The 24,988-nt window shown below is 38.2% G+C and overlaps 1 protein-coding gene across 1 annotated transcript in view; it reads right to left on the reverse strand.

Moving 5' to 3' along the window:
• PIEZO2 (piezo type mechanosensitive ion channel component 2) overlaps window positions 1-24,988 on the reverse strand; it is a 283,067-nt gene that overhangs the window by 146,487 nt on the left and 111,592 nt on the right. The window contains exon 4 of the mRNA XM_072330043.1: window positions 3,459-3,501. Coding sequence (XP_072186144.1) covers window positions 3,459-3,501 — 43 coding nt within the window. The remainder of the gene's footprint in view (window positions 1-3,458; window positions 3,502-24,988) is intronic.

Genomic DNA, 24,988 nt, shown 5'->3' on the forward strand with positions numbered 1-24,988 from the left:
ATAAGAACAGAAGACACTCCTCTAATCACTATTGATCTACTAGGCAAGGATGTGAAGCCCCATCATCTGGTAGCTCAAATTAGAGACGTTTAAATTAAGTGGGGAAAAAGAGACTTTCTTTTGCTTTTAACTTTCAGCAGTGCAGAAGTGGCAATTTTCCCAGCACTGGCTGTAGCCCTTTCCAGGCTCTGTGCTTCAAGTCCCAGTGCAGCTGCGAGCTGAGAGCACAGGCTATGCTATGGAAGGCCAGCTCGACAGTTTGCCTCAGCCTCTCTGCTTCCAAATGTTAACAGGCTTTGTGCATCAAGTTCTCTTTCGTATTGTCAGAGTAGCCAGGAAACAAGCACAGTTGCTGCTAATTGCTCAGAACTAACCACAAAGGAGTCTGAAGGAACCATTTCCACTGGGTCCAGCTTATGACTGAAAAAGCCAGTGAGAAGAACAATGGCTTTCGAAACACAATTTTAATCACATTTGGAAGAAATTAGAATGGAAATTTCTGGACATTTTAATGAATATTTGGGTGTCATCTAAACATGCACAAATAAGGAACGTGGCAAAAGCAAACAACAACAAAACAATCGTTCTATTTATCCCCAAATCGGCTTGCCTTGGTTCTCCCGCATCCAAGCAAGCTTCAGTTGTTAAACACATAGCGTAAGGTGACATTTTGTATGACGTGCCAGTATGACACACATCCAGCATTTTAAAGCATTTTACTTGTAGGACTGTAAAATACAAAGTAACATGTTTCGTAATTCTCTGAATTTTTCCAAAATATTCTGCAGGAATTGTCAAGATGGAGCTGTACAAAGGTGATGACTATAACGACCACTACAGTATGTTACAATCAGCTTATTTGTAATGCCTCAAAAAAACAATCAATAGCAAAATGACCTTCATTTAAATCTATCAAGCCCAGGTACACTCAGTTTAATTGCAAAGCTCTTAACTCCAGTCATTTCCTGGATATAAGGCTACTTTACTCAAGCTACAGCGTTTTTAATTTCTCTTGCACTGAAAAGCAGCATACTCAGCTCACAAGTAATGCTTGCATAAAAGCCTATCTGTCAGGTTTCTTGATGTCTCTGTGTTTTTCAGGATATGAAGACCACAGCACTGTAAGCACTCCACTATTGTGGAATAAACATCGCATAACCACAAAACAGTGATGACATTACTTGTATATTATATAAGATGAGCTTTCTGAAATGTAAACCGAGTGTCCACATCTCTTTCTGCTCATCAATCCACCCAAAAGCAGCTTGTTTAGAAGAACTGATTTTGTATGATTTTTCCAGCCTTTAAGCAAGACACATTCCTCCTAAAGACATTACTTTCAGTGGCTTTCCTTTTGTGTATCTAAAACTCTTACTTCCTCCAGGAATAACAATATCCTTGCTCAAACAACACATTGAAACGCTACGGATATTTCACAGCTGACTCAGGTGTGCCTAAGTCAACAGCTAGCAGAGGATATGTTTTTAAACAGCAAAATGTGTTGCTGCTGTTTCTTTTCTTAGTGTTGTTATACAGTGTATGAGAACAGCTGCACGGGATCAGATCTAACAAAGATCAGCCCACTATCTTGACTCCCTCTGGCTATAAAGGGATGCCCAGTAAAGAGAATAAAACTAAGGAAAACATGTTGTGATACATTCTCAAATAATCACTCACATTTGAGAGATCTGCAGATTTGGGATTTCTGCTTAAGTTAAGTGTGCTGCATCCAAGCATTACATATAGTAAGGCATAACCCGTCATTTACTTTGGAAACTATTTCTTTAAGCATGAGAAATACTGATCTTTAAGCAATCGTGTATAATATGATATTAAGCAAACATTGCTATAAAGAACTATAATGCTGAGATGAAAACACTTTTACTTCTACAGTTATATCTACCTAAGTCATTCAAATCTTCACCCCATCTGTGCTAATGTGCTGCTTCAGTTAAACTTATTCCAAGCCATCTCTCAGAATGCGAACTGTCAGCTTAAAGTAGTTTTCGCACTGGAATGGAAATAATGAAATCTGCACAGTAACCTTTTTTTAACTATTTGCCTCCTTTGAGGCAAGATTCTCACCTGTAATGCAGTCTATTAAGATTTCCCTGTGTTTCATGTGGTATCTACATTATGCACACACAGGAATTATGGGTTCTCCTTGTTGTTTGAAATACCTCACAGGTTGGAAATTTCTTTCCAATACAAAAACAAAACAAAAAAACAAAAACAACACAAAAACTCCAAGATATTAAACCTTGTAACAGATAGTGTGTAATATTAATTAATATTAAAACTCGTTCTTCTTTTAAAAACACTACAAATAGACAACATCCAGTACAGTACCATTTAGGGATTTCTGTCTGATACGTGACTGGGTACTGCGTCATCTCAAATCATAAATGCTTACAAACCACAGTCCTTCCTCTGATGTTGTACAAAAGTTGAATAGAGATTTGATATTCTGAATTACAGGTAGGAGATAATATACTTAAGCATTGGTCTTGTTTTTAACAAAAACATACATTTTATTGTAACAAAAAGTCAGGGAAAAAAGGCAGCTTGCCTTCTCTTTGTGATAAAGTAAGCAAGAAAGTACTTATTTTCTGTTTCATATGGTCAATATATCTATTGACCAAAAAGACTGAATTTTCTGTGGGTTTTTCTGAGATGCCCCAGGCAGTATGAACAGTACACATTCATTCAATAATAAGAAGAGAAATCCTTCTTGTCCAGTTAACAGTGATCCAAACATACTGATATACTGCAAACTACTCCATTAAGGAAAAACAGCAAAACGTTATCAGAGTGGGAGCAGACTTTTCTGCTTACCTTTCATAGAAGAATAAATAAGAGATGGAGCATTTCAGCCTCAACACCAGATTAGCCTTTACTGGGCTTGGCCTAGTTTAAGTTCCAAGAGAGACATATGTTTCTGGTATGATGACCTTGTGGTTAAGTTTGGCTACAAGAAGTTCCTGCACCTGAGGAATGCTGAATTCTGAATTTTCCTCTGATGCTAAATAGTTCTTTGCCAGCTTTGGTCCTCTTTCAACTTCATTTACTTTTGTCAAGTAATATGTCACAGCTAAGAAGTTTCATGGAAAAAATAATATGATAATATGAGTGAGAGCAATATTTTCATTCATAAGTAAGACTTCTGCCCAAATAGTGTGTCACCTTTTTAATACTAACACGCTATATAGTCGCCAGCAGAAAAACATAGTGAGCCAAGTTAATATGGTGAATAAACTGCTTCAGATTGTAGACTGAAGAAACAGAAGACGACATAAAACAAGAAGCTGAACATATATGTGTATGAGACTGTATAACTTCCTCTCTAACTGAGGTCACAGATACATCTGATCAGCTAAAATAAATAATTCTGTAAACTAACCCATGCACTTTTTCTCCCTTTTCTTTTGCACTGTTAATGAAACAAATGTAAGGCTTACCTTTCAAAACCAATCTGTCGTAATGTTTTCTCCCATGTGGAACCTATACAAAGAGGAGAAAAAAAAACAAACACCCTCAGTAAAGAGCCTTTACTGGACAAAGTCTCTTACTCTCCTGTTTCCACTGTGAAGCAGAAAGACATATAGCAAGGTGATTTTTTCACCCGGACAGCAGTACTTGTAAATAACATCTGTTTTCCCCAAGGTGAAGAAGTGTTAAGAGAGGCTACCACCAGATGACATAACTATGGAGGGGGGTGTCAGCCTATATAACTCCCTCACACCACAAAGCAGCCCGTGACTGCTACAGTTCACTGCAATTCCAGGGGTGGTCTCCTCTCCTCAGAGCAGCAGGATCTGCACATGACTCCTGAAAGCCCTGAGCTGGCATCTCACATCACGCACTCTTCACATTTCAGCTTTTCATTTTAGAGCAGCATTTGCCCGACTCTTGCTGAAAGCTTTACAGCTCCTTCTGAAACCCGGCCCTTTAGCAAAAGCATGAAGATGTATTTCTGCTTTATTGTTTAATCCCCACCGTCATAAAAATGGCTGCAGTGGACTCACTCACTCTTTCTCAAAATGATCAAGAACACAGCCCTGAAAACTATTAAACTGGATGGATCCATTAAGAGAATTTCTTCAGTAGTTCTTGTGCACTGAACAAACTTTTACGCAGGCTTTCTCAAAAATGCTCCCCTGCCTTAGCCATAACCAGTAGGAGATCAGTTTTTGCTTTTTGTCAGCCTCATTATACACATGAGCTACAAAGAGCATAAATATCTCAAGATGTACAGGTCTGCAAGGCAAATACAGAGAGGGACATGAAACTGGGTCATAGATTGCTCGCTGCTTTTTCTCACTCCTGTGAGAAAAATTTCATTGCCCTTTATGCAATGAAAGCAACTACAGTTCTGTTTGAGTGCTTCATCGTACTTACTTAAACTGAAACCAGAGAACTGACAAGAGAAACAAAGATTAGGAACAAGCAGATTCTCTGGGGCTGACATCTAGTAGCACCGGAGAAAGTCCAAGACAAGCAGCTATGTTGCCCCAAGTGAACCAAGAAAGAGAGGAAAGACATGAAGGAAGCAACTTTAAATCTACAGAATTTCAGCATGAAATGCACATTGTGCAGTGAGTGTCCATACAAAGACTGTAAAAAAAACACAGATTAGTACAGGAAAAATAAGAAAATAAGAATTAAAAAAAAATAAGAAAAAAACAACAACAACAACAAAAAACCAACTCTGTAGATGTTTCTCTTATCACCACTGTATTTGCATTCAGTTAAAGGCATCAACTCAGAAATCAATGTTTGTAGTATGATATTTATCAAATCTGCAACATGTTAAATATTTGCACAGGACCTAGTAGGTACTCTTAATCTTTGAATTCAGGACACTTACTGCAGATCTAGAATCCAAAGACTTAGCTTCTATGAAAACTTAGATTGTTTGCTTTTTCATGCTGTTGGTGGTTCTTTCTTTAATGATAATAAATGATAGGTTATAATCAGAATTACTTCTGCTCAATTAAACTTTTCATCCTAGCCCAAGAACACAGTGGTAAATCTCTAAAGAAATAATACATTATTCTGTACAATTTTATGTAGCATTTGTCCCTGTAAATCACAATCTGTGTAAGTAAAAACTGAAGCTAATGTAAGTTAAAAATTTAGAAGAACCCTAAAAAAATAACAACTATTTCTAATGAAAATTTCAGGGCAATAGATCTTTTCTGTTCAGAACCACAACTATAGCCAGTGATTAATGTAAAAACACTTTTAGTTTTCAACCCTATTCAGTCCAAAGCAGACATGGATTTCAGGCAGCCCCATGCCCAGCAGAGTACATAGAGATAAAAGGCTTCCAAACTGAGGTTAAGGAAGGTCTACCACAGGAGGAGATTCTACTGTGACAGTTATATTTGATTGAGGTGAGGCAAGACTTCAGCCTGCACAGCCACCCAAGTCACTTTTCAACACTCCGCACAGATTTTTTGCAAAGAAGCCCTCTAAACACACCTTCAAAATCGAAGAAGCAGAAGCAAACTATGCATTCAATTCAAAATATGAACACACACAAAAATCATACAGTACAATAAATTATCAACATTTCATTGAGATACATAAAGATCCGTTCCATTAACATGTCCTTTTACAGATTATTCCCCAAACCCAGCACCTCCTGCACACTCTGGAGTATATCTGTTGTCATGGAGCCCATCACTGCTAAGAAGCTGACTGTGTCACTCACTCCACCCATAAGCACAAGGCAGATGTGAGCAATTCTGCATGTAGTTTGTGTGCTCCTGCTGGCTGTTCAATCAACAGTTCAACAGGTTTTGAAGTCTGAAGATTTGAAGACTGTTGAAGAAAAGAAGTTTCAACAGTACTTCTTAAAGCACAGACCAGTATTGGCATCTTTAGTCAGTGTTTCTATTCTTTCCACTGTTTTGTATACTAGTTATGTGAATTTTTCACTCAATGGCTGGCTACACTTCAGTTGCATGATATATAGAGCGTCCCACAGTTGAGAGAGAGAAAAAAAAGAAAAAAAAAAAAGCAAAAGAGAAAAGGGGAATTGGGTCTCCACTGGTTTGAAATCATCTTTTGGCTGCAGCTGGTTAGCAGACCGCTCTTTGAATTGCATGTGGCTCCTCCAAGGCAAAGCCTGCCAAGAACACAACTAACATTTCATATTAAAAAAATATACATCTTTTTTATGGAGTCTTATTTTAAAATGTTTATGATCTAAACATTCTGTTTTAAGATTTGCCAGTTTCATTCTCAGTAGTATCAACTTCTATACTGCACTAACAGCCAAAAGTAAATACCCTGAGGTAACAGCAGCAGTAAGAAGAATAACGCTATTAAAAGTCTAGAAAACTTATTATTTGATTTAAATCTTTCCCAGTGCTTCCAAAACATTAAACAAGATTTAAGTCACGTAACTCTCATTAAAATCAAAACAGGAGTTTTTCACGAATTAAAGACTTGATCCTGCTCCCAAAGAAATCAATAGGATTTTGGCTATTCAGTTCAGTCTTTCTCTGCTGGGAACGTGAAAAACATTCACCTGTCAACTTTCTGCAGAAGACCACTGCTACACTTTGGTTGCTATGCGAATTTGGCTTCTCTTTGCTGTCTGTTTTTTACCACCATGACAAAAATACCAGAACTGTTTATAAGAATATCTTAATTTGGTATCCATGTAATTAAGCTTTTGTTCCAAATATTTGCTCCCGAGTGCCTGACCATTCCCATCTGTTCCAAAGATTCTGTTTCACATTAACAGAACTAGCTTTAAAACTCTTCAAAAAGATGAAGTATTATGTACTTCACGAATTACTGTTCACATTTAATAAGAACAACAGTAAAATGCACATCATGCTCACATATGATCTCTGTGAAGTTCTAGAATGAGCGCACAAGAATATGAGATTTAATAAGGTAAAATGAAAGGTATCTTGTAAAATAGAAAGTTGTTGTATTTTACACATAGACTTCCATGTACATAGCAGATTGTGTGTTTGATTTGGTTACAACTACCTGATTAATTAAATGAGAGGACTCATAATCCACTGCTAAACTATTTGCTTTTGCAAATCATGAAGTTCCCTGGCTTACAAAGCACAATAATAGGCTTACCAAAAGCATAGTGTAATATAGTAGATAAGTGATTTTCAGATACTGATGTAGGCAGCACAACTATTCTCTCAGAGCCAACTCATGCTGTATGTGCCTGCACAGTAGAGGTCTGTAGCTGCTCCTGGATAAAGCTGGCATGCTACGTATTTCATCCCCAGGCAGATATGTGATGAAAGTTTCAACAGGTCTGACTGCATGCAATGATTAGTTGCAGCCCCTCCCTTCTAACTTCTCCGGAGTAGTAGAATACAAAGAAAAATGATAGCAATTTTTGCATTTTTTTCTCACTACGATCTGACATACGAACTATACAACCTAACTGAATTAAAAAAAAAAAAAAACCAACAACATTTTACATTTTTCAATAAGCATTAAGTGAGCCTATCAGAGTTTGAGAAATCGGAATAGTACAAAGACCAACAATGACTGGAATAAATGGACAAAATATCTGTAAATTACATTAACTCAAAGGTAAAACAAAGAACAGCATAGGTTTCTAGGAGCCTGTCCATAGAGTAAGAATCAGAATCACACAGGCTCTCTGAAGAACCTACCAAGGTACCAGACATAGTACAGTCGCACTAAGTTCAAGAGGTATGTGTGGATTGGACCTATGCAACCCTGCCATGATATTTTAGAAACAGGTAGGTGTTCTTGGAACAGGAATTGCATGGTTCTTTTTTCTCACATTGTAAAGGAAGCATTTCAGAGAACTGATTTCGTGCAGTTTAGAATAATCCTACCAATTTCAGAATTTTGATGTAAAGCCTGGGATACTCACTGGGACATTTAGTCTCCAAATCAGAAGCAAACAAAAAACAGTTTGCATATCCAAGAGATACAAAACAGTGATACAGAATACTCCAGTAACAGAAAGGAACAACCTTTCTGCTGCAGGTTTCACTCTCAACTCTTTCTCAAACAACTTAGCAGAGAACAGCATACATGTTCACAAAGGATAGGCCAGTTAGACTAGTCAGGAACACAATATCTGAATCCGCACCTAAAACGTCTCAACAAACTGGAAGAGCAAACTGGTTTGTCCTGACAGTGCTTTCTTTTGCTAGAAACACTTGTACCACGCAAACCATTTGAAGTTCCTCTATTTCTTTTCTGGGCAGTGCTGCTCTGCTGTATCTTCTTCATCACCTTATTACTTACAGACCTGTACTGCTAACTAGCTGAAAAACACATAACTGCAGCTGATAAAAACTGACATGTTTGGAACATACACTTTTCACCAACTTCATGTACTATTAATCAAATTTGCAGTTGCTTGCTCCAATTGGCAAACTTCTGTCTCCTCTCAGAAATATTTTAGATTATATCTTCCCAAATATCCAGTTGTTGTTTTTAATCAATATAAAAAATCTGCTTTTACAAAACAGACCAGAGGTCTTGAATACAGAAATGTGTATGGGAAGAAACTTCTTAGTTTCTCCACTGTACCATAGAGATAATGAACACTTATCCATACATTAGCTATCCAATTGCTAGATGTTATATGCACTGCACCTCTTACAAAAATGATACAACTTGAAGTGGTATCAGACAATGCTACCTTAACAGTTAGCAACTGTCTATTTTATGAAACAAATCTCTCATGCACTTCCTCTTCCTTTGAATGGAACTACCTAGGCTGCATCCTGCACTCCTCACTCTGGTATTCATCACAGTATATAATCTGGGTTAATAACATGACATTCCTTTAAGGTGACGTCTTTTAATATGGCGTGTTACTACTCTGCTGTGCCTATGCTAGTGTTTTAATTGAGATCAGAAAAGCATTTCTCAAGCAAATCTCCTGGCCATCTCCACTTAGCATGCTCTGGTTTGCATGACAGGATTCCTTTCACATGAAATTAAACCACTCCCCAAGGACACAACCGCTGTTTTTCAACATTTAACAGGAATTCAGTCGGCATGACCAGACCAGAGCTAATCCACCATAAACCCCACTTAAAACACATATGGCATGGCAGGCAGGGAGCACAAAGTGCTCCATTCCTACCATACAGAGCTCACTAATGCAGATGGGGCTCACACCACCACTTCCAGTCTGTGTGTATGCTCCCAGAAGAACCTTCTAGTCACAGTCACCTATGAAAAGGAAGGGACAGGTCAAAGGATGCCCTTAGCATTTCTTTCTGGGTTGTGTCCCATCCACTGAAAGGAGAAACTATTCTCCTGACCTGACCCAACATGGGAGACTCTTGGATGCCTCATGTGGCCACATTTCCCATGCAACCCAGGAAGTCAGTTCTTGAAGGCAAAAAGGACAGAGTATTTCATTTTGAGAACAAGCCTATGAGAAGGAATAAGAAATAAATCTTGTCTGTTATGGTGTGCTGTAGACACTAAAATCACCAGAAATATAAAAGCGGAGGGACAACAGTCTAGGACACTGGCTACATGATGAAAACATTTACTGAATCCATACCAGATGAGAGGTCACGCTAAGAGCAAAGACCAGACATCACAAGACTTTGCTCACACCGGTTTTCAACAGGTTCATGACTGAATAAAGAGTACAAATTTGATCCCTATGTGATAACGTTATGGGAAAGATTTACTGTGCGTTTTCTCCTGTGAGACAAATATTGAATTATTATCATGAGATACAAAAATGACTTTCCTATTGAAAAATAATTCTTGACTCATTCTATGTTAACTGGAAAAAATAATAACAATCAAAACCACTAGCTGTCCCCTAAGGGCATTTTAATGAGTGGGAACTATTACTAATAAAAACTGAGCAGATCAGGAACACAAAGCAAAGTGCAGAAGAACTGATAGTATGGTTCTGTACAAGCATGGAGCTGTCTATTGCTTTAAAATGAATTTTAAAAAGACAACAACTATGGTCAAGCAATTAACAGCTGCGTCTGGCATTCTTGTCTTCCAATCTGTAGCTTCCCTGGAGCTCTGGGAGCCCAGAAGAATCAGCAAAACTTCCAGATAGAGATTCTAAACGAGGATGCAAATGGGGATCCTAAAAGCAGTTGCTCTGTAAGCCCAGCCCCTAATCTTTCTTTGATTCTGATTAGCATCAGAACTGGGGATATCAGGGAAGACTGTTATTAAAACTGATCAGTGAACTGAAAATAGTTAACCTGGCATGAAACAATCCCTGGGATATATGGGATCCAGCATCTCGTCAGTCAGACTATGCCAAATAGAGGCAGGGACAAATGCAGCTCACTTTGGGTGAGGGTAAGACCAGTACCTCTGCCTGATCCACAGGCTATAGAAATAACAGGAATGATTTGCATCAAGTTTGTGGATTATGATAGTTTGGCTGAAATGGAATCAAATAAGGATTAGTAACAAAAATCCTGTTTATCAGTAACATAAACCATAGTTATTTTTTCTACCCTATTAATAAACTACTGATCAGACAAAACAGGGGTAGTGTTCTGCGTATGATCATTTCAACAAAATGGCAGCAAAGAAAGCAAGTTCCCTTTATTCATTAAATCCATGGGGCAAAGCTTGCTCTAAATGAGAAGCTTATGTGTTTTGTATTAGAAGCACACAGTATTTTATAAGCAAAGGTGACTTGATAATTAAACAGCAGAGGAAAAAATTACAAGCAAAAAAGAAAAGCTGTGAGAGCATGTTTGGTCTTCCATGTCAGACATGTTTAAAAGATCTCCAATTAATAACTTTATTGGCATTAAAAAAAAAAAAATAAATAAAATAAAATCACAAGGATTACAGGTTTTTTGACACTGATATTGACTTCTTCTGATTGCTTACATATGTGAAAGCCACTTACATGTAACCATCTCTTGCAATACACACATTTAAAACCACACTTATTTTAACTTCATTCAATTTCAGATTTGTTTCCTGACCGAGACAGCAAACATCAAAACCCACAGCAATACAAAATCTTTGGGGGAACTGCTTCAGATAAAACTTGAGATAGATAGCAAATAGAATGTTCTTCCTTTTTGTTTAAACCAATCTATTATTTGTTTCCTCTAATGGTCGATGCTCTAATATAACCTGAATTGATTCTGTCAGCATTAACTTTTTCTAAGTAGGCCTGATCCCCTTCCTCATAAGAGTGTAAACCACTGAAAAACAAAATAAAATAAAAAAAGATAAGTCAAAGAATCATTAAAGTTGAAAAGATCACCAAGACCATCTAGTCCAACTGCCAGCTCATTGCCACCATAATGATTTTGCATGTTGCACAAAGAATTCTGCCGGCCACCAACACAAGCTCACCACGCAGGAGTAAGGCAGAAAATAATCAGGTGGCATAAATACAACCAGTCTCTTATAGCAGAAAAACATTTCAGGACAAGTCTCAAAGGAAGGTGAGATTTTTTTGCTTTTGCTGTGGGAGATGACAAGCTCAGCTCAGAGAGGCACAGAGTTTAAGACCATCAAAGTTCTGCTCGAGATCATTGGAAAAGAGGCCAAATAATAACTAAATGAGCCTTTTTTTCTAATGTGGAAGACTGGCTTTTCTTTGATTTTCAAAGTAAAGCAAAAGAACTTAAAACTTGTAGTAAGTTTTATTTTTCATAAACCTGGAGAAAATGAGATTTGTCTCCATTTTTGTTGGCAGAGAAATTCTCTCCTCTCTAACCCTAACCAACAGTGCTCTGTCTGCTAAATAGCATCTTAGAGGCAAGGTTTTCACTTCAGAACGTAATTGACGGGCATGCTTCCAATTTGTAGAGCTACCCTCTGCTTAGTTTTATTGTAACATAATATACTGTTATGAATTATAATGTCGACCTAGTTTCCTGCAGTGATGAATGTGTGTAGCGTGCCAGCCCAAGGAATTTACTTTTCATTGTCCCATTTTCTCTTTTCATATCATTAGAAGAAGGAGGAGTTTGCTCTTTCCACATTCTGCAGCATAATCATAGGGAAAGGGAAAGAAAATGTAAAAAGTATGTCTTTAGTAGCACATCCACACACAAGAAATTATGGACAAGAGAAATAAACTTCAGAAACCAGGAAATTGTGCACCAAAATAGGAGTAACATTAAAACAACAGAGAATCAGCATTCTAGCGGTAGTGTATTTGACTCCACTAACATTTTGTCATGCATGGCTTTTCTCTGAAGTTGCTTTTTTGGAATGCATTTTTTTCTAAAGATAATAAAGAACAATTTCATGCATGTATGCTTGAAGAAGGAGATGATGAAGGTATCAGCATACTGGTAGGACTGAGGAACTCCCCATTTTAAAATTATTAATTTAAAGAAAAATCAAAAAACATTTCAGTGGCTAAAATGACAGTAGGTACAAAGAGCTGAAGTGACACAGGAAGAATGATATCCAGAATAAAGCTCAGGAAACTGGCTAGAGATGTCTTCAGTCCAGCACCTTCTATAGAAAAAGGAAACAGGACTTTTAAACTCTGTTTGTCACTAAATGAAGACTTCAGTGGCTGCACAAAGCAGCAAGACATTTGGGGTATGAAATCTTAACCAGCTCCATGAGACCTCTTCATAAGAGAAATCTGGATCTGGAAGGAAGAGTTTCTTCAAGCACTAGCATGAAGCAGACAGATTCACGTTGATAACATTTGCCTCAGAGAAACCAGTACCTAGGCTGTATCTCAACATACTTCTTCCTCTGCACACCTGGAACAACTGTATTTCTCTTACCCCAGTCCCAGGTGAGCACCTCTCACCTCTTCCTTGCTCATGATCTGTGAAATAATCAAGATCAAGCAACAGAGGTGCCTAGAAAGATTTTGGTGAGAAGCAAAGCTATTGCATTCAGTTTGGTCTATAACAGACTGCAGGATTACATCCAGTGTATTAGCAGATCATTTCCCAACACTTAATTAGTTTTCATTAGGATTCCACAAATAGCATGAGCACTACCAACAAATTAAAGAAATCACCGGGTTGCCTAATCGCGTTCATTTTTAAAAGCAGTCTGTGCTATCTGTCTTGATGCTTCAAGAAGTTTACAAATAGTTTGATCTTTCTACAGTTATGTGCTTAATAAGGAGTATTAGAGAGCAATTACTCCTGCTTTGTTTGGCTATATCTAATCCTTTCCACATAAAATCAACAAAAGAATTGTGAGGTATGCCACCCTTATGAGCTAACAGGTGACAAGAGTAGTCTCACACTTACTTAAAGTGTGGTTACTTAGTCCTCACTCAAACACATTTTAATTAAGGGCTTCATAAGGGCATTACGAAAGTTATATCATTTTAGTAAATACTGAAGAGGATGATGAGTGGTAATAATTTCCCACTCAGTAGGGATTTTTATGTTACAGAAACCATGGGCAATTGAGATGTGTGACTTTCAAGTGCATTTTTAAGTGGTATATTTTATTATTTATACACTACATGGTTGCCTTTGGAAGCGACCTTCTATCAGGTCTAATAGAGAAGAGACAAACGGCACACTGTACTGTTCACTCTCCCCCAAATATATATGGCCAACAACAGCAGTGTTTCAAAATTAGTGCCAACTGGCTTATTTTCCTGGCCAAAGAAGATGTGAAAAACCGGAAGGTCCCACAGTAGGATATTTGGGTGATGGAGTACGGGTGCAATCAATTCTGTCAACGTAGTTTATAAAATAACTTCAGAGGTATAATAGATATGGATTGCTGTGCTCCAAAAATGCTATAGCTTAAGATCTATGACTTGCATGAAGGTTACTGGCTCAATTTCTGAAACTATTTCTCTCATCCCACACACTTCTTGGTATCAATTAAAAAGAAAACAAACAACAACAACAACAAAAACACCAAAACAAACAAAAAAGCCACCCTATTTATACTGAACATACAAACCAGATCATCTTGGCAACGTTTTCAGCAAGGCATAAAGTCTGTCATAACTTTTCATCTATGCCATCTGGAACACATTAAATATATTTTATGTAGTTGCACATGGGAACTATTCACAGCAGTTGGGGACACTGTAGCCACTACAGGCTGAAAGAGAAGTAAAGAGGTGGAGGACAGAAGAATATATTCAGTAGGAAAACAGGCTGAAATGCATAAAAGGGATCAGTTTCTAACAAAGAAGTAGTCACATGTAGAAAAGCTGATTTATGTTGGAAAAATGTGTAAATGCCTCATCCTGCAGTCTATCACCAAACTGAAATTAATTAAATGATATTTTATCTGGAGTGACTTTTTAAATAAGACACTTTGTATGAGAAAAAAAAATACTCAAAAATACTCAGTTGTCAGGCCAAAACCTGTACACACTCCTAACTACTATTCTGGACAGGAGATTAAGGTTCAGAAATCTCACTTAGTTGCGTTTCTATTTCATGTCAACACTTTGGTACTTTTTTTTTTTCTTTTTTTTTTCTTTTAAAGTCAATCAATGTAAAGTAATAAAAACACACCGGGGCTTTCAGTATTACTTCATCCAGCTCTAAAAATGTTTTCTATGTTTTCTACTGTAGATTTCCTGAAGTTTTTACATGTTTGACATCATCACTACACCTGCATGTGACAGAAGGGCAAAAGGAGACCTAATTGGTTCTGCTTATGGGAGAAAAGAGTTCTAAAGAAATAGTCAGGGGGCTTCACAGGTTGACAATTAAGCACAGAGAGATACAAGAAAAGATACAAAAACTGCTAAAAACTCTTGGATAAATTATTGACTTTGAGTACGTGTTATTAATCTTCCTAGCTTTGTGCTCATTAAACAAGACACATCTCTGCGTGTACTGTTCAAAGGTTTACTACAGATATGCTGATCTGAAAGTGTACCACGTTCCTATGCAGTACAGAACTGATGATATTTACAGTACTTCTGCTGGGTACAGTCAGCCCAGGAGATATCTGAGCATCAGCGTTTATACAAATAGTTTATGCACTGTCCACTGCTGCAGTGTAAATCGGACACGGAAACTACTCGCATAGACATGGTTAACATCAGTATCCTCATTGATGGAACAGAAAATTGCATCACCAGGTCAAGTACTTTTGAAACCAGAGGAACCACATCGAGTAAAGTAGATCTGGAACGTATGATCCTTTCAGAGGATTCAAAATCTGTCCTCTGACATGGGCCAACCTTCCAAAATCAGCACAGATTTAAAAAAATATAGAAAAGTGTACTTTTGCAATAAATTTCATTCATTCTTATGAATGGAATTAATCAATATTGGTGTATGGCTTCACAAATATTCAGTATAATAAAGACTTTTCCCCCTATAATCTAGACTAAAAAAACTGTGACCAAAAGCAGTTACTTCTTGGTGGATATTTGGAGGCCTCTTTGAAAAATTCCTGTCTGCCAGTGAATTTTTTAAAATGCCACTTTTGCTGTCTGCTATGTATACCAGAAAAGGCACCAGAAGGCAAAAAATGTTACTGCCTGGCTTTGGACATCTGAACGGCACTCATCCTTTTCCCCCACTGACAGTGCTGCTCAGCCCAGCCCCAATACTTCAGCTGCACAGTGGAAGGGAAAACAGTCTTCACATGACTGTCTTGAAACACTTTTCATGTCAAAAACCCAGAAGAGCCAAAAGCCTCGAGGCAAGAAGACAAAACTTTCTGGGGAACACCAGAGGGAAACCCTGGGAACAATCCACAAACAACAAGCAACTCCCATAGGAAAACACATCACTCTATTAATGTTGGATAGACAGGGAGATATGTAGAGTGTATATATGAAGCTGGAACTAGATGATCTCTGAGGTCTCCTCCAATCCAAGCCATTCTATGGTTCTACGACATGTCTATTTTCTATATTCCTGTTCTCCACCTCCTTCCAAGGCCAAGAATGTTGATTTGGTCACAGTCCCTGCAGTACACCAATATGCAGCATAACTGATGAAGAGGAGCTGTATTCAAACTGCTCAAGAATTGCTTCTGTCTCAAGAGTTAAAGACTGACCATTCCAGCTAAAGAAAAAGAAGTAATAAAAAATAACCACTTCAAAACTACTTACATACAAAAAAAGTAGAAGCCCCGCAGGTTATTCATTATTAATCCCACTTACTTTCTCATATGGTATTAGTTATGTGTTACTTGAAATTTTAGAGCAATTTTTAGTTTTAAGTAAATATCTGCTCAAATTAAAATTAAGGATTAATTTGGGGAGAGATTTTAGACTTCAAGTAAATTTTTTCCTATTAGTGCCTCATAACAAAGTAATTGTTGAATTAGTAATACATTTGTCAATCCTGGTAAGTAATTATAGGTAATACATATAAAACAAATTACTGCTTCATTTTAGAATGTAAGTAGTGAAAGTTTGGCATGAGGTTCTAATTATCTACCGAACATGAGTCATGCCAAAACCAGTGGGACAAATCATATCTTAACTCCTAATGCTAATGTGACCCCGCTGAATATGGCTTCCCTGCATTATGGCACCGATCCTGAAAGTGTAGCACACTGTGGGATTTGTACAGGTGCAGCAGCTGGCTCGCGTTCCCAAAAAAGTCAAAGGGTGAGGGTGTGAACTGCAAAATGAGAACCACTACAACAAGCCAGCTGAAGGGATTCAGCTCCAGGGGCCAGACCTCTAGTGGGAATAACTAATAGCTTCTTCTCTACACTAGGGTGAGCACGCTATATCAAAAATAACACCCAGCATTACAAACTTATCTGAAAAGAGAGAAAAACCACAGAATGAGCAACATTTGGTTGACATGTTTTCAGACATGAAGTACAAAAAATGCTAGGCAGCCCCAGCTCTTACTAACACACTGTAAGCAATGAGAAGAAGGACAGACAAAGATAATTTTTAGAAAGCCCATTAAATAATTCATGTATTTTTCTGCAGTGCAGCTAATCTTCAGTGGTGTTTAAGGAGTGATGTGGGTGGCATGGGCAGGCACACTAAAGGAGCCCTGCACTTTGAAAGGTGATCAAAAGTTTGTATTATGCTGTATGCTGAAAAGTAAAAAGGAAAGCTTGTCAGAAGGCAATCTGACTCGAATATTGAATTTGACAGGAAACAGAGTAGAAATAAATGCGTAATAGGAAAATTAAGGGGCATTTTCCTATATTCCAAAGCACACATCGAAGATAAACCATGAAATAATTTCTGTATTTTGATTTATGCACAGGTTCTTCAGGGGTCCTAATGACTTGCCTTATGATATCTTGCATTTAACGCAATGCAATATCAATTTCTGTGCCAGGAACCCAATTCTCCAAACACTTCTACAAATTCAAGGAAGATATTTTTTCTTATGGACTTGCCAGCATCAGCAATGTCTAAGAGCCAGGCAACAGTGGGAACCAGCTGGGCTGGGGGCTGTAAAAATACAGAAATGCAAAGACAGCACTTGCCTTGAAAAATCTGCAGTCCAAGACAAAGACTGAGGGAACTGTTAAGATTCAATGAATGCATCAGGAAAAACAAAGACAAAAGGAAGGTCTGGTTTATATTCAGCTGGGGTGAAGCAATAAATCATCTGTTCAGGAACAGGGATCTGCAGCTTCTTCTCTTTCCTCAGCTGGAAGATTCTCTTCAACCAGCTCTCAGATCACAGAAAGACTTTTCATCTCCTTTTCTATCAGACCCAAAGATTTCCTATATTTCTCAAATGCTCTTCTTCCTTCTTTTCTCTCCAACTCTGGACTGACAGAAAAATAAGTTGTTGGGTGTTGTCTGTGCCCAGGAAGATGTCTTCTGCTTGCACGCAAATCCCACAAGAGAGAAAAATAACGAGCAATGATTTATGAATTAATGTATATCATATCTCTTCCTGTCTCCATCCAGTTGTCTCTGTTAAAGTTAGAGGACACTGAAGAAGAGAAATTACAACACTTTATGATTCCCAGAAGCCCTGAACTTTGATACATGGAACCTTGCATGTGCCCAACATGTAACAGAGATCCCGGCTGTTGGAAATGTTATCCTGATATCTTCTGGATTGAGCTGTTGGCATGAATGCCTGAAAAAAGTTTGTCTAGTAGCAATATTAGGATTATGAGACTCAATTTAATACTAAAACAGCTACTCATATTTTCAGGAGGTTCTTTCAGTGACAACAGAGAGAGGCCATGAAAACACCAGTTTTTTTATGTGACAGAACAGTTAGCAATAGCACTTGCACTTCTGCAAGAAGGGCTAATGTTGGGGAACCTCCTGTCAATCCTAGGAAGCACATCTGCAGCTTCTCTGCAGAGGAGCTCTATAGAGAGGGACCTGGGCGTCCTGGTGGACGACAGGTTGTCCCTGAGCCAGTAGTGAGTCCTTGTGGCCAAAAAGGCCAGTGGCATACTGGTGTGCATTAAAAAGAGCGTGGCCAGCAGGTCGAGGGAGGTGATCCTCCCCCTCTACTCTGCCCTGGTAAGGACTCATCTGGAATACTGTGTCCAGTTCTGGGCTCCCCAGTACAAAAAAGACAGGGATCTCTTGGAAAGAGTCCAGCAGAGGGCCACAAAGATGGTGAAGGGACTGGAGCATCTCCCCTATGAGGAAAGGCTAAGTGAACTGGGTCTGTTTAGCCTTGAGAAAAGATGACTGAGAGGGGATCTAATCCAGATTTATAAATATTTGAGGTGTGGGGACCACAGTGGCGAGGCCAGTCTCTTTTCAGTGGTATGTGGAGACAGGACAAGGGGAAATGGACATAATCTGGAACCATAGGAAGTTCTGCACAAATGTGTGCAAGAACTTCTTTACAGTGAGGGTGACAGATCACGGGAACAGGCTGCCCAGGGGGTCATGGAGTCTCCTTCCCTGGAGATATTCAAGTCCCACTTGGATGCCTACCTGTGCAACCTGGTGTAGGGAACCTGCTTTGGCAGTGGGGTTGGACTCAGTGATCTCTAGAGGTCCCTTCCAACCCTCACAATTCTGTGATTCTGTGATGTAGAAATGTAAGCAAAAGCAGAGATTATCAGGACAGAAAAGAAAAAAAAAGAGCATCCAATTATTGTAACAAATCAGATGTCTGTAGCCAAAGGACCTGGGAGGTCTACAGAGAGTATGTGTGGAACTGGAAGAGGAAATCAACTGCAGAAAAAAATATAAGTACAGCATGTGAAGATATACTGGACTAAATGAATATAGATGTATCCAGTGAATGACATTTCAATGGAAGATGGCTTATGCTTTGTATATGGATAAAGCAATTAGCCCATTAAGAAAATCACAGTAGATGAAAAGAAGTATTAATGACACAATTTAATACAAAAGGAACTGATTTTTACAGATTAAAAAAAAAAAAAAAAAAAGAAACCATAGCCTGGTTTCTTCATATTCAGGCTGCATAGCCATTGGATCCAACTGTACACCCTGGTACACTTGTCAGTACACCGTCCTACTGTGACCTAACACAAACGCAAAAATACTCACGTAGTAAAGTCTGTATTTGATATAAAGCAAATAAGCTGAGAAAGGCCAATTGGCAACCTGACTAAGGGATGGGAAACTGACCCTGGAGAAACAACTATTGGGTATGATGTGTAGGGATCAGCACCTCTTGGAGCCAGGCATGGTTTCTGGCACACTGACTATCAGTAGGTGAACTGTGAAGAAAGAAGCCAGAAGGACCTCCCCACCAATGCTCTTCATCACAAGAGGATGTGACAGTCTGAAGGGGCAGTCTGCACAAAGAGCCCTGAGACAGCTCCCACTATTACTGATTATCCTGCAGGTGCTATTATACGTATTACGGTAAAACACACTAGAAAGTGGGTCTCCAATTCATTAATACTCACATGAAGAAAACTTTGCTCACAGAGTCTGGCAAGCAAGATGACTGGTTGACCATAAGATGAAAACCTTGTCTCTGCACATGGATACTTGACAATTTTATTCTCCCAGCAACTGGTCAGTCTTATGTACCACAATGTACTGACTCTCTATGGCTTCACCAGTCCTGAATTAAATATATTGTTCTTCAGTCATCTGGAGGTATCTGCACAGCAACAATGACATCCTCTAACACCATTCAGTCTAATCTATTATGTCCTGAGAGTAATGACATAAAAGCAAAGATCACACCTGATCCTGGTCCTTGTTGATGTTATTTAAGAGAATCTCAGACCTTTGTTTTTGATATATATTGAACTTCATCTTAGTTGTCACTCAAAGCTTCTAGAAAGGGTTTTAAAAGTGTTTCTACACTTCATCCTCATCTTTGCCTTTCTGCAGAGGACACAGTAATTGAGAACTTCCACACAGTTTCTGGAAATATCAGAAAAAAAGTTGGTAGCAAGCTGACTGAACTGTCACAGACTCCAAGGACAATAACTACAAATCAATATGTCTTGACTGAATGCCGATTTTTAAACAGAAAAGCAACATCTACTTCCTCAGAGAGCAACAGAAGAGAGAAATCAGCCACAGCATTCTCTCAAAATAGCACAGGGTATGGATGAAGACACATAAATGCTTCTAATGTAAGATGTTTGTAGCATGAAACACATTTAACAAACATTCAAACAGGAGCATCAAGTGAAATATTGTCACAGCAATAAAAATGAATAAACAGGTGAAACAGGTGAACATGTGCAAACATATGAAATGCACATGAATATATGAAAACATACATTGGAGCCATCCGTGTCAAAGCCCCATTATTTGACTCTATATTGCACAAAGAAGCACAAGATTTCCCGTAATAGCGATCATCATTCACAGCCTGCCCAAACATTGGGAAATATCCAGGGAGATTATGACCTAACTATCCACATCCTGGACCAAGAATTTCCAAAAAAAATAATAAAAAAATTTTTTTTAAAATCTACTCACATTGTTATTTATACTGAAATATTACCCAACTCCTCTACCACTTCTGGGTTCCAAAATACACTTATCATCTTCATAGGAATATATTATTTATTTCATTTAAACAACTTTCATATACAACCTCCAACTGAGAAAGGGGTGATTAACAAAAGCATTTTAGTATGAAGTATCTAAGGAGTAGAGTGCTCCTGATGGGTTTGATTTACATCTGAAAGGATGTAGCATCAGCATTTGGAAATTGCCAAAGTCTATACTACCCTCTCCAAACTCGAATTTTGCAGCTCATAAATCTTTTGGGATAATATAACAGCTTGCTTTGCAGTGTATTCTGCACCCCATATGCTAGGGGTTGGGTTTTATTAGTATTAACAGTGAATTGTAAGATTATATAAAACTTTCTGCGTACCGACCCAAATATAGAGGATATTACCTCAGAATTAAACACATCCAAAAAAAGATACAATTCCAGGACAAAAGTAGGTATTTGTACCACAAACAGTGAAAGCAGCATAAACCATAAAACCATCTGTAAACACTGGATGTCTTTGGCAGCGGCCCTACCTCACAGAAGAGAACACGACAGCAACTCTTCAGCTCAAGGTTTCATAGATTAGCCTGAGCTGGCTTAGCCATGATGAATGCAGTCACTGTGTGACCTGTTGAAGGCACTGAATGAAAGGAAGCAGAGCACGTGAGGAATATTTCCCCATTTTCTATAATCTGTGGATTGATCTATTTATTATTATTATTATTTTTACTTTTTCCTATCTACAAAATCAATGCCGTATTAGCAAACCTGAGGAGACCTGGCAGAACGGCACACAAAATTGGCATTTACTGTTCCAATAACCACATCCTGATATAACAGGTTATGACTTTTGTACAAAGGAATAAAAATGACTAATTTTCATATTGGTGAAGATATTTTTTTCTTCCAAAATGACAGAACTGATACTTCAACCAACTTTTGAGAAGTCTTTGAAATCAGAAGCTGCCACAAACCTGCCTAAAAAGTAAGATTTTATGCTTTTCACTGAGAGTTCTCAGTTCACTGAGAAAATGACATGCCAAAACACAGATGTTCATTTTTACCTTTAGATTAAATACATCATCCACCAATTCAATGCAACATATATTTTCAACTCCTGCAGCTGCTGTTTTATAGCCTTTCATTCTTCGCTGCAGCTTAAAAAAGTAAAAATAATTTTTTAAAAAGGCAAAAAGCGACAGGAACAACTGATAGCTGTGAAGAAGAGGAAATGAGATATCATTTTCTTATTGCTATCCAGAACGACATAAGATAGACGTAAAAGCCCATCTTTGACGTTTTCCAGATGTCTGTAAAATCTTATCAATATTCCAGCTTTTCCTTATATTGACGGGTATTTTTGTGAAATTCTTTGTTCAGGTTTTAATTTTTAATTTTTATTTTTTTTTTTTAATCATATATGAGTGAATTTTGACAGCATTTGAGCTGGGGCATGAGAAGTTACAAAAAAACCTTTAAAATTCGTGTATTGTAAGCACTGCGTATTCTAATTTGTAGAAAGGCTGTTGAGAGAACAGGAGGGTAACGAGCAGGTGGTATTTTGCTTTCAAAGCAATGCAATTTAACAAGCTGAAATTTATTTTGGTTAAAATTCCTCATAAAAATACAATACCGTGAGATTACAGTAGCAGAAGACATGGTCAGTTCTGCTTGTCTGGTCCACTCTAGGCAGAATCACGGCTCATATTATAAGCCAACAAGGCAAACCTGATCGCAGCTATCTCCAAATGTTCCCATTTACAAATCACTTAAAATTCTTAGTGACACTCTGAGGTGGGTTTGACAGTGAAAGGTTTATGTGAGCCAGTGCCATGACTGAAAAAATTATGCCTGTACATCACTTTCCTTCCCCAGATTTTGTTGAGGCAAGAGATGCATGAAGAGGACTGCTCTATATTAAGTCCACTTTAGACCAAACCAGAGACTGGCAGACAATGCAAATTGCTGACTTCCCTTCTTCATGAATCCCCCCTTCCCAGACATTTCCCTTTTCATGGCTACTGAGCATCCAAAAAGTACCCATTCAACAAATCACTTTTGCTTAATATCTCCCTTCTGCAGAAAACAGTGATTTTCTGCTTTACAGAATGTAAGTTCCACAGATAGCAATACCACAGTTGTTTCCAGTTTAATAACCAAATCACTTACTTATTTTTTTAGTCCTCAAAGTACTGCACTCCTGCTATCTTGCCTGTTACAGCTCTCTTCACCTTTTGGAAGCACTCATTTTTGGAGTTGGACTCAATGAATTCTTGAGGTCCCATCCACACCCTGCAGTTCTGTGACAAGCTTAGCCAAGAATGCATTACTCACATTGGCTTCCTATCTCAGAGGTACTTACTGTTTTTTCACCAATTTGGGAAATTTTATTGGTGAAAAAACTGTGCTGAAATCTCCCCCCCTCCTCCATCCCAACCCCTTAGCTTACCTAGGTTGGCTAATTAGGTAATTCAATTAGCTTGAATTACAATTTGAATTTCAATTAGCTTCAATTACAGCTAAGTAAGACCAAAATGAAACATGTGTACACTTATAGAAACAGAAAGAAACAAACTCAATTTGATAGCAGTTTAAGGATATCTCATGTCTCACCCCCCACAGGGGTGACTTTTAGTCTTTATTCTTTATACTTTATTCTTAGACAAACAAAATATCAGCTAAAAATATGCTGAGGAATTACCACAAAATAATGAGAACTGGTTAAACAGCAATGTTCTGAACTTGCTGAACAGCTGTAAGCACAATAGCAACTTCAATTATTATTACTTTTGGTTTTGTTTTTGTCAGTTGCAGTTTGGGAGAGTCTCTAGCTCACATCTGCATGAATATACATATAAAAAAGAAATGGTTAGCCACAAAAAGCAGTTTTTCTCTCCCTTACATTAAAACTCACAGAAAAAGTCCAGACTTATAAATAAGGCTTTCAACAGTAGGTCTTGTAATTCCACAAGTTTTATAACACAGCTGTGTTTAATTAACACTGGGCCACCACACCCTCCAGATGGGAGATTTTGAGGACCATTAAAATCCAGCCTGGCACCTTGACTAAGGTCTGTGTTTCTAAGAATGATGGTTGGTTGCTAGACTCTACAATAGAGCCTGTTCTGGGTGTAATCTGAGTCCTTTGATGTTTCTCTGGTGGAGGTAGAAACGTGAGTTTTCTCATGAAACATCATGTTATTCACAGATAAACCTGTGAGGTCTAGAACAAGCAAGAAATTCTTGGAACCTGCTGCGTGGCCATGAGTGGCACTGCCAACAAACTATGGGGAAACAATCCATGATCAAGTCACAATCTGCTGGCTCTAAAGGATGAAATAAAATCATTCTCTTACATTTTGATATTCTTAATTTGTATGCCAAAATGATTTTATCTGGCTATATGAAGTTTCTTGGCCATAATAATTTTACAGGTAAAGTGACTCATGAACAAAAAATGCATGAACTGTTAGCAGTTGTTGTCACTACGTCCTCTTTGCTCCTCACATTCTCTATGGTTGTTGATTCAGATGTATATCTGGCAGAAATTGAGGGAAATTTTAAGGTATGTTCCATTTAGAAGTGGACTCAAAGTATGCAAGTTCATTCAGCATTTGACCTGGTTTTGGGACACATCTTAACACACTGACACAGGAGAGCCCACCAAAGCACTGCAAGTCCAAGCCTGTGAAGAAAACTTTTTCTCTCCAGATGTCTCCATGCTATATTAAGTGAATGACATCTTTTTCTTTGTATCATGTGGTAATTTATCTTATACCACAGATTTCATGCAACTGCTCAGTAAACCCAGTCCATTCTACTGATGTTAACCTTGAGTCAAGACCTGCCTTTCATCCTGAGCAACCTTCAGTCTACATTGCCACCCACAGGCAGGGCAGCTCACCTTGTAGCTGGGACATCCAGCTAGGGACTCACTTGTGGCAGAGCTGCGTGGGTCAGCAGCTGTCATCACCTCAACTCAGATTTGCCATTCCCTTCCCAGATGAGGCCCACAGCACACTGCCAACACAGAGCATAATGAGGCCTGTCAGGTTCAAGCCCAAGGGCTTGGATCCAGGAACAAAAACCTGCTCTAGCTTACAATGTAAACACATACAAAGCCTTACAGCCATCACCCTAGTAAATCAGGGTTTCTAGAAAATACTCAA

Source organism: Excalfactoria chinensis, chromosome 2 (genome assembly GCF_039878825.1).
Source record: "Excalfactoria chinensis isolate bCotChi1 chromosome 2, bCotChi1.hap2, whole genome shotgun sequence".
Classification (NCBI taxonomy): domain Eukaryota; kingdom Metazoa; phylum Chordata; class Aves; order Galliformes; family Phasianidae; genus Excalfactoria; species Excalfactoria chinensis.